This window comes from Pyrus communis, chromosome 10 (genome assembly GCF_041283825.1).
Source record: "Pyrus communis isolate YQ-2024b chromosome 10, ASM4128382v1, whole genome shotgun sequence".
NCBI lineage: Eukaryota > Viridiplantae > Streptophyta > Magnoliopsida > Rosales > Rosaceae > Pyrus > Pyrus communis.
The window spans coordinates 31,648,145-31,657,794 of record NC_142574.1 but is presented as its reverse complement, the minus strand read 5'-3'; the positions used below and the strand labels follow the sequence as shown (position 1 = coordinate 31,657,794).

The window sequence follows — 9,650 nt, the reverse complement described above, 5'->3', positions numbered from 1 at the left end:
ATGCCTCCTATTATTTATAGTCAATATTCATGCATGCAATCTGTATTCCTTTTGCACCACTAATTCAACAATCTTCAACCATCGAGCAAACAAAGATGTCAGTTGATCTCCATCACTAAAAAAACACCTTAATTATTTCTAATTATGATCCTTTTGCACCACCAGTTAAGGAACTTTAAGGGATTCGATCAAACAAATTAAGATGTCATTAGTTAATTTTCATGATCACACCCTAATAATTGTATCCCTTTCGTTCATCAGCCTATTCAAACTTGTGATCTGTTCCAATTCGATTCACTACATCCACCACTACTGCTCTTTAGAAGTTAACAAAGCCCAAAACGCCCCGTTCCAAGACAACGTCAACAAACTCCTCTCCGAACTCTCCTCTAAATCTTCCGGCACCAGCTTCTACAACTCCACATCCGGAGACAACGACAAAAAAGTGTACGGCCTATACCTTTGTCGAGGTGATGTCAAGTCCGGAGTCTGCCGCGACTGCATCGACTCCGCTGCCAAGAACCTCAAACAAAATTGCACCAACAACAGGGAATCCATCGTTTGGTATGAGGAATGCATGTTGAGATATTCAAACCGCTCCATCTCTGCCACAGAGGAGGAGCTTCCGTGGCGGTATTGGTGCAGTGTGAACAAAGTTTCAAACAAAGACCAGTTTAATCAGAGCTTGTTGAATTTGATGAATGGTCTTGTGGACAAAGCTGTTGGGAATACGACTCCAATTTATTTTGCAACCGGGGATGACAAGAAAGGCAACGGAGGGACGTCGATATATTGTTTGATGCAATGTACTCCCGACATAAATGGGACTGACTGCCAAAGGTGTTTGAGGGCGGGTGTCGGTGGGTATCAGGAGACTTGTGAGGGAAGAACATGGGGTATGATTTTTTCGCCAAGCTGTCAGGTGAGGTACGGGCCTGACCTCTTCTACGGGGAAGGAAAGCCAACCAAAAGTGGGGGTAAGTATTATGATTAAAATGATGATCAATTTAATTAACTAATTAGTATTATGTTGATTAGGTTTTGGCTTGATATTATTAATACCCAGTACGTATGTACAATTCCATCTTTGCATGCAGGAATAGGGAAGAGAAAATCTTTCGTTGCTGTTAGAGTCACCGTCCAAGCTGTTGTGGCGGTCCTCTGGCTTATTGGTTAATCTGGGTGCATGACAGGAATGCTAAAGAGAAAGCCATGCATGCACGTCAAGAAAGCGCCTCTCATTTCACCGAGAGTTGCTGATGGCCTGTGCGAGAGTTGGGCCACATCTCCGCCGTCCAAAGTACGCTATAAAAAGAAGATATTTAGTGCTTTCGTACATTTAATTTTTAGAATTTTTAGGTTTAAGTCAATAATAATACTAAATTTAATATTAGACGTTACTGTCTAATTATATTTTTACACAACAATATCATCCATACTAAGGGAATGGGAGAACGGACTAAGTCTTATAATGGGCTTCAATTATGTGATTCAAATTCGTCATTAGCGAGAATTGAACATAATATCTCTTACTTACAAGTGAAGAAGAATATCACTTGACCGTAGTACTAAATGACGTGACTATCGAATTATAAGAAAATGGAAGCTACACCGTAGCGCATAGTTTGAAGCTACAGAAATTGTTCGACATATTTGAGATAGCAAAATTGAGAAAAGGCCTGCCGACTCTATATATAGTGACACTATACTATAATTTATATGGTTTAAAGTGCATTATTTTTAAGCCGCTCAAGTTTTGTGTTTAAATTCTTCTTTTCTAATATCGATTGTAATACAAACATGGTCATTATCAAATTGCTTCAAGTGAAAATGCAATACTTAGATATCTAGACAAAATATGAGAAATAAACAATTAATTTGTGATAGATTATAAAAAAAAAAGAGTGATATATATGGTATATTAATATAAAATCTATCATACAGCTAAATAAACACCAACAAAACGAAGTATGGTATTCGGATCACTTTCCCACACCATCCCTAGCCACAATGTTTTCTTCCCGCAAGTGCTCTCATTAAGTTTCCCTAAAAAACGGCCGTAACGCAGCCACTAGCAACTCATGGAGTGCAAAAGCTTCAGCTAAAGGGGAGGATACTCCAACTTGATGCCCAGCAGCAATAAACCTCCCCTTTTCATCCCTCACAATCACCCAAAAATCACCCAACATGAGAGAGTTGAAGTTATTAACGGACTAGTTCAAATCCTACAATTAAGGAATTCGTTCATCTATTAATCCTAAAATCGAGGATTATATGCATTTACATATTTATAACAATTTATAATTTTAGGGGTATGTTGGTATAAAAATAAAAATATGATGATGTGTAATCTTAGCTATTGGACCTATTTTCTTACTTTCCTTAATCCATTGATTAGCTTTCGTTTATCGGGTGTGATCTGTTGTCCTCAAGTTTGTGTCTCCTTCTATATTTCTTATCGAATGAGGATCATTTCCGGATTCTCTTTGTGAGGATTATGAAAATCTTCAAATCGTGTTCGTTTATTGTACATTGTGCAGTCAGAAATCATTTTAAATACTTTATTTTAAATTAAATATGAATAATACCTAACGAAAACTGACCGCACGATATACAATGAACGAGCATGATTTAAGGATCTTCAGGACCTCATAAAGAGGATCCGGAGAAGATGGTTTCTTATCTATCTACTTCATACGTGTTTAACAAAATGTTAACATTGTTAAGAGAACACGACACATCCAACTCCCTAGGAACACGAATCCAGCCCGACAACCAACTCACCTCACCAGCGGCCACTATCGCTCCTCGGCGCCTGTCGCCAAGGATCCTCCTGTCCGCCTTCCTCCCTATTCAAACTAACATATATATCCAGGTTAGCACTACTAAAAATTTGGCTATAAGCCACCCTTTTCATTGGTGGCTATTGTCAAGTGTTGCCACTCACATTGGTGGCAAACCTCTATGGCCACCAAGCACCCACTAAACTAGAAAGTGTGGCCTATGTAGAGGACTCTATTGTAACAATGGCTACCATCATTGCATTGGTGCCTTTCCTGCAGTGCCACCCTAATTCACATCGGTGACAAAGTTGCAAAATAATATTAAAAAAAAAAGATGCCCTGTGTGGGCACCCAAATTGGGTTAATTACACTAACACTCCATGAGGTTTATCGGGTTTTCACAAAACCCCCTCACATTTGAGACATTACGCAAACACCCCCTCAGGTTTTAATTCTCTTTCATATAACCCCTTCAGTCAAAATTTTGCTTATAGATTTACTAATTTACCCTTTACTAATTTAATAAAGAAAACTTTATAATTGTATAAAATAAAGTACAAGTCATTAAACACTTAAAAAAAAGACAAGTAGAAGACCATTGGATGAAAACAAACTAAGATAAAAATTTAATTAATTCTTTGAAAATAATGGTTTATTAAAAAATAGATGATCGTAAAGCAAACAGCCATTCAACTTAATTTTGGAGGCGATAAATAATTTTTTTTTTCATTATTAGGGTTCATAAAGATGACTTTGGAATTGCCTAATCCCAATGGACCAAAAATTAGGACAAAATTGAGCAAAAAAAAAAAAAAAACCCAGCAAATTGAGTTGTCCTTTAGGGTGGCAAAAAAAAAAGCATGGACTAGAAGTTGAGTATCAAAAACTTTAAACAGAGGAAAAAGAAAGAGATGGTCTTCTCCTTTGAAAAACAATTAATTATTACTTTTAAAAAAAATATTTTATTAAGAAATAGACAATCTATCGTCGTCCATTGTTTCGTACTGTGGGATTGGATTTGGTTTATTAGGGTTTTTTGTTCGGAACAAACGAGAAGTTTGAGTGATTTTGTTCGGATTTGGCTTTCACTGCTCGATATATTTGGACCTAGTACTTGCAGGCGGTATATGTCGGCGGTAACCGAGGAGACAGGTTAAGAAAGTGAAGGGGCAAAGGAGTCTTGAGGCGGTGAGGAGGAAGGCAATATCCGCCAGTTGTGGGGCGTTTGGGTCTGCGTTGCGTTGGTTCTTTTCCCACGGTCTGATGTAAATTTATTATTTGTTATTTTTTGTATTTTAAAACAAAATACGGTCTAGTAGTATTTCTTTTTAATTTTCATTAGTAAATGAGATGTTTTAAGTTTGATTCTCGTTAAAGGAGAATTTGAACCACTTTATTACTAACCTATTATGAGACTAAGTCCGCCCATTCTCCTTAATATAGATTATATCATTGTTATTAATAATAATAATAATAATAATAAGATTTAACACTGCTATGGAAAGAGACAAACCTGAGACAACAGTTGAATAGAAGACACGTAAAAAAAAAAAAAAAAAAAAAGAAGACACATGTCAAGAAGATAGATAAAAGACAAGTAAGACACTTGTTTATCCATAAAATCACCATCATTTCCTTTAATAACTCACCCTACTTTTCATTTTATCAAGAAACAGACATGGACAGCGAAGGAGATGTTATGTGGAATTGGTCAATATTGTAGCACAAGCACAAAAGCAAAATTAATTCAATAATGGAGTTAAAGTCAGGGTTCCCTTTATTCTTTGTAGTTATTCCAAGTCAAAATTATCAAGTGGGATAGATGGATGTGGGTTTCATCAGCGAGTGAAGACAATATGTCATTCTCTTACGTTCAAGTTTTTTCTCTTAACTAGTTTAGAACAGGATATGAATACAAGTCCAGAGTGACTTGATGATTAGCGAAGCAAATGTATCATGCTAGTTAGTGGTCCATTAAACCAATCACTGAAGACACGATGGTTACTACCAATGTTTTAAAAGGTGAAGACTAACCCTAATTGATATCTCAAGCGCACATGTGTGCCTGATCATGCCTAAACGAGTTTAAGCTTACTTTCACTTGGCAAAGACGTTTTCCTCACCACCCACCTTGAAAGACCGCGCCTCAAGCCTCGGTTTTTAAAACATTGGTAACTACTACATTTAAAATTCAAACTACATTTGACTTGAGCAACAGAAATGGATTCCTCAAGATTGTTAATTCTCTTCATTGTTTCCATTCTCTTGGGCCTTCTTGCACCCGCCGTAGCCCAGGTCAATGACGCTGTATGCACTTATAAAGATGATTTCTGCCGGAGATGTTCCTACATTGGCACCTACGAAGAAGGTGGCGCCTACCAAAAAAACCTCAACACCCTCCTCTCCTCCTTCTCTTCCAACAATAAAACCAACTCCGGCTTTTACAATTCATCGACGGGGCAAGACCCCTACAAAGTGAACGCAATTGCATTGTGTAGAGGAGATGTGTCCCTCAACGACTGTCACACTTGTGTCAACCAGTCTAGTTCCATTCTCTTCACGTATTGTTCGAATCAAGAGGAAGCGATCATATGGGGGGTGTTTTGCATGGTTCGATACTCGAGCAAATTAATATTTGGTACTCAGGAGGATAAGCCTAGTGAGTACGTTCCTAGCCCGTTTAACGCAATTGATCCCGAAGAATTCGATTTGGTGCTCAATCTCTTTTTGGATACTTTGACGGAGAAAGCTGCGTCGGGGGATTCTCTTAAAAAATTTGCAGCAGGACATGTGATTATCCAAGGAAGTACAACAAACCAACCAATATATGCACTTTTGCAGTGCACTCCAGATTTGGGTAAGAAAAGCTGCAGTGATTGCCTCAAAGGGGCTATCTCAAAAATACCAGAGTGTTGTGGTGGAAAGCAAGGAGGCAGAGTTCTTAAGCCGAGTTGTAATTTGAGATTCGAGACAAATATTTTCTACAACTTTACCGCCGATTCTCTAGTAACTCTCCCAGGTGTGGTTAAACTTGATGGATGCCTTCATTACAATTAATTCTTGGTCTTTGCTTTCTATTTGTGACGCACAATAAAATGAAAGCACCCTTCTGATGTTTTGCAGGAAAGAAGAGTACCATATCAAAAGCAGTCATCATCATCACTGTTGTTGCGATTGTTTTTGTCGCTATGATTCTTATCGGAATATTTATTTCCTTAAGAATGAGGAGACGAAGGAAAAAACTAAAACGTGAAAGTAATTCCAACTGTGATTATTGTCACATAGTCTCATATATTATGCTTTTTCTCTTAGAACAGATTTGATGATTAAGCTGTCACGCACTTTTCAGATGATAATTCCGATGACATTGGTCTAGTGGAATCATTGCAATATGACTTCGAAACTATAGGATCTGCAACAGATGACTTCTCTGATGCAAATAAGCTTGGCCAAGGAGGATTTGGAGCTGTCTACAAGGTAACAAAACACTATATTACAAGAAAAACGATTTACTGAAAAATTGTTTAACCCAACTAACTTTTTTTTTTCCTTATAAACTTCAGGGTAGGCTACCAAATGGAAAATATATAGCTGTGAAAAGACTCTCTAAGAATTCTGAACAAGGTGATCGTGAATTTAAAACTGAAGTCACGTTAGTTTCTCAACTTCACCACCGGAATCTAGTACGAATGCTAGGTTTTTGCTTGAAAGCAGGGGAAAGAATCCTCATTTACGAATACGTGCCCAACACAAGTCTTAATCACTTCATTTTTGGTATGTTTGCTCTATCTTTTGGCATAATTGACAACATTTCCTCTTAAATTTTATGTTACTGAAAATTGTATCAACAACAGAAAAACTTATCATATTTCATTCTATTGCAATTGTATTTAGATCCAATCAATCATGGACATTTGAATTGGGAAACACGTTACAAAATCATAAGAGGGATTTCTCGAGGGCTTCTTTACCTTCATGAAGATTCTTGTCCTCGAATCATTCACCGTGATCTTAAACCTAGCAACATTCTATTAGATGAAGATATGAATCCTAAAATTGCAGACTTTGGCATGGCTCAATTGTTTATGATGGATCAAACTCGAGGAGATACTAAGACAATCATGGGGACCTAGTAAGTAAACAAAAACTCTAGCTAAAACACGTTTGTGTGCTTGCCTTGCTAGAAGCGGAATTCATGTTTTAATTTGGTGAATATAATTATGCAGTGGATATATGGCTCCAGAGTATGCGATTCATGGTCGTTTTTCTGTCAAATCGGATGTTTTTAGTTTTGGCGTGTTAGTCCTTGAGATCTTAAGTGGTAGAAAGATTACCAGTTTCCGCAGTGCTGAGAATGAAGAGGACCTTTTAACCTATGTGAGTAAGAATATGCTCTTTTACACATTATTTAACTCTTAGTATATGAACTTTCTTTCATTAATGCACTTCTCAACTTTTATTATAGGCATGGAGAAATTGGAAGGAGGATACTGTGTCAAATATCATAGACCCTGTGCTAACGACGGGATTAGGAACTGAAACGATAAGATGCATCCACATTGGTTTACTTTGCGTCCAAGAAAATGTGGCCAGCAGACCGACAACGACTTCAGTTGTTTCGATGCTTAATAGTTATTCTATGACACTCCCATTACCTTCAAGACCTGCATATTATTTGCACAACAGTGAAGCAGACACGACGGAACGAACACAATCATATGAATCTAAAAACCCTGAGCATGTGTCGATAAATGAGGACTCAATTACTGAGCTATATCCTCGCTAAAAAAAATGTAGGTTTTTTGTTTTTGTTTTTAATTTTATTATATAAACTGCAAAGTCAATCTCACTCCAACATTGATATTAATATATGTAGGCGTTTTGGCTTGATTTAAGCACAAGTTTGTTTTATGTTGATTGTGTGGAGAAATTTTTTTGTGTATTTGGAATACCGACAATGTTAATTTTCATTATTTTGAAAGGGAACTTTGTTCCTGCATGTAGATAAATCCAGAGTTACGTGTTCTAAACAAATGTTTTGATCAATAAAGTAAAGAAAGAAAATACCAAACATCAGCTAAAGTTTAATTTTCACAGATTGCATCATAGAAAGACAAGTTAGGTCTCTAACATAAGAATTTCTTACGACATGTGGAGAAGAGTCACAAGATGCTTTCACTTATAAATGAAGAGTATCAATACTAGACACTAGTACTAAGTGATTTATATTAATTTTTCCCAAAAAAAAATAATCTAGAGACCTAATTTTCATTTAAGTGCTAATTTAGAGACAAAATCGACAATTCATCTATGAAAAAAATTGTAGTTGACAAGTAACCTTCTCTTAAATATTTATGTCTGATAGATAAATGAACTTTGTAATGCAAAGTTACATGCTAAGAATAGAAAAATTTTATGAGGTATACAGTCGGTCATGAAAAATAAAAAGGAATATTGAAGGGGTGATGTTAAAAAGACAACCACCAACTGTCATTTTATATGGCCTACAAAAGAAAGAATATCTAAAACTATGATCTTCCAGTGAAAATTCGAAGGGCTGAAACTAGAGTGGAAGAGTCAAGTGGAAAAGAGTATTCACATACACATTTGGTCTCTTCGTACGCATTAGTTTATTTGTTTGGACTGCATTCAAAAAATAATTTTCCACGCATCTCACATATATCGCGAAAAAAAAAAATTTTGTGGACAATTTTGCTAACATGAACTTGTCTTCTCCAACTTTAACATAGCATGATTACCCGCCGTCAACGGCTTGTGGTTTGCTTTTAGATTATGTTCTGCAGCTTCTCAAATTAATATGCATCTCAGCATTCAGGTTTGTTTCACTTTCTTGTTTTTTAACCTAACTTTGTGGTGTCGTTCGAATTGTTTTGTAGGTTTAGACATTTTAGATTTGGCTTTAGAGAGTTGAGGTTTCATGTCTCCTCTTTCTTTTCTTTGTATTTTTTTTGTTTTGGTTCCTAGAGAGATAAGATTTATGTCCCTCCTTCTTTTTCATGTATTTTTTTTGTTGGTTTTAGGAGGAGTAAGGTTTATATCCCGCTAACTAGAGACAACTTCTTTTTTCATTATCAATACAAAAAATTTCATACCACCGAAGTTTTCTGACAAAAAGATATTTCCATGGAAACCAATACTTTCATCCTTGAATTTGTGACCACAAACTGGGAGAAGAAGATTCAATCCAGACCTACAAAAGAAACATTTTTCCAAGAGGAGTGAAGACTAAATATTTGAACTTGGAGAAGAAGATTCAATCCACACCCACAAAAGAAACATTTGTTCCAAGAAGCGTGAAGACTAAATATTTAAATGGAGATGTAATTATTGAAAATTTGAAGAAAATGACAAGTAAGAACAAAGTTTGGCTAAAAACTCCATCCAGAAACCTTCATTTTTGTAGAAAAGGATATATGGGAAAAGTATATTTGTATTGATACGTGAGAAAGAAATATATACAAGTACATTCCTTGCAGAGCAAGATATTATCCCTACAAGTTAGGAATATAACTACAATTAGGATTACAATCAAATCTAGACTTCATCTAGGATTCTATCGTCTAACACTCCCCCTCAAGTTGGAGAGTGAATGTCAAGAACACCCAACTTGCGCGTTAAAGTGGAAAACTTGTCCTTCCCAAGAGGTTTAGTGAACAAATCAGCCAACTGGTGTGCCGTACCAACATACCCGGTTGCTATAGTTCCATCTATAATCTTATCACGTATAAAGTGACAATCCATCTCAATGTGACGAGTCCGCTCATGAAAAACAGGATTAGCGGCTATATGTAATGCTGCTTGATTGTCACAAAATAAAATGGAAGGGCTATCTAAAGGAATGTTCAA

General features: G+C 36.4%; 2 protein-coding genes across 4 annotated transcripts; both read left to right on the top strand.

The window, feature by feature from the left end:
* The first annotated feature begins 57 nt into the window (after positions 1–57).
* On the top strand, positions 58–1,532 carry LOC137727835 (antimicrobial ginkbilobin-2-like protein). Its single transcript, XM_068466669.2, has 2 exons — positions 58–977; positions 1,098–1,532. Exons 1-2 carry the CDS (start codon positions 203–205, stop codon positions 1,175–1,177), a joined length of 855 nt encoding a protein of 284 aa, XP_068322770.2. The 5' UTR covers positions 58–202; the 3' UTR covers positions 1,178–1,532.
* Positions 1,533–4,799: 3,267 nt separating this feature from the next.
* On the top strand, positions 4,800–7,678 carry LOC137727831 (cysteine-rich receptor-like protein kinase 8). Of its 3 annotated transcripts, none has more exons than XM_088677461.1 (7): positions 4,800–5,802; positions 5,907–6,038; positions 6,133–6,260; positions 6,347–6,557; positions 6,678–6,915; positions 7,010–7,164; positions 7,249–7,463. In XM_088677461.1, the coding sequence occupies exons 1-7, from the start codon at positions 5,004–5,006 to the stop codon at positions 7,320–7,322; spliced, it is 1,737 nt and encodes a 578-aa protein (XP_088533587.1). In that variant the 5' UTR covers positions 4,800–5,003; the 3' UTR covers positions 7,323–7,463. The 3 variants fall into 3 exon arrangements, with proteins under 3 accessions (XP_088533587.1, XP_088533586.1, XP_068322769.2); XM_088677460.1 differs by having other exon boundaries at positions 4,802–5,802; positions 6,846–6,915; positions 7,010–7,160; positions 7,249–7,678; XM_068466668.2 differs by having other exon boundaries at positions 4,806–5,802; positions 7,010–7,160; positions 7,249–7,678.
* Positions 7,679–9,650: the final 1,972 nt, after the last annotated feature.

Bases quoted from the DNA above. Each gene is read 5' to 3' on its own strand.
- LOC137727831 (XM_068466668.2), top strand. From the start codon at position 5,004: ATGGATTCCTCAAGATTGTTAATTCTCTTCATTGTTTCCATTCTCTTG. The intron at 6,039-6,132 runs GTAATTCCAACT...CGCACTTTTCAG, and splicing joins GAAAAAACTAAAACGTGAAA to ATGATAATTCCGATGACATT. The intron at 6,558-6,677 runs GTATGTTTGCTC...AATTGTATTTAG, and splicing joins TCTTAATCACTTCATTTTTG to ATCCAATCAATCATGGACAT.
- LOC137727835 (XM_068466669.2), top strand. From the start codon at position 203: ATGTCATTAGTTAATTTTCATGATCACACCCTAATAATTGTATCCCTT. The intron at 978-1,097 runs GTAAGTATTATG...CTTTGCATGCAG, and splicing joins AAAGCCAACCAAAAGTGGGG to GAATAGGGAAGAGAAAATCT.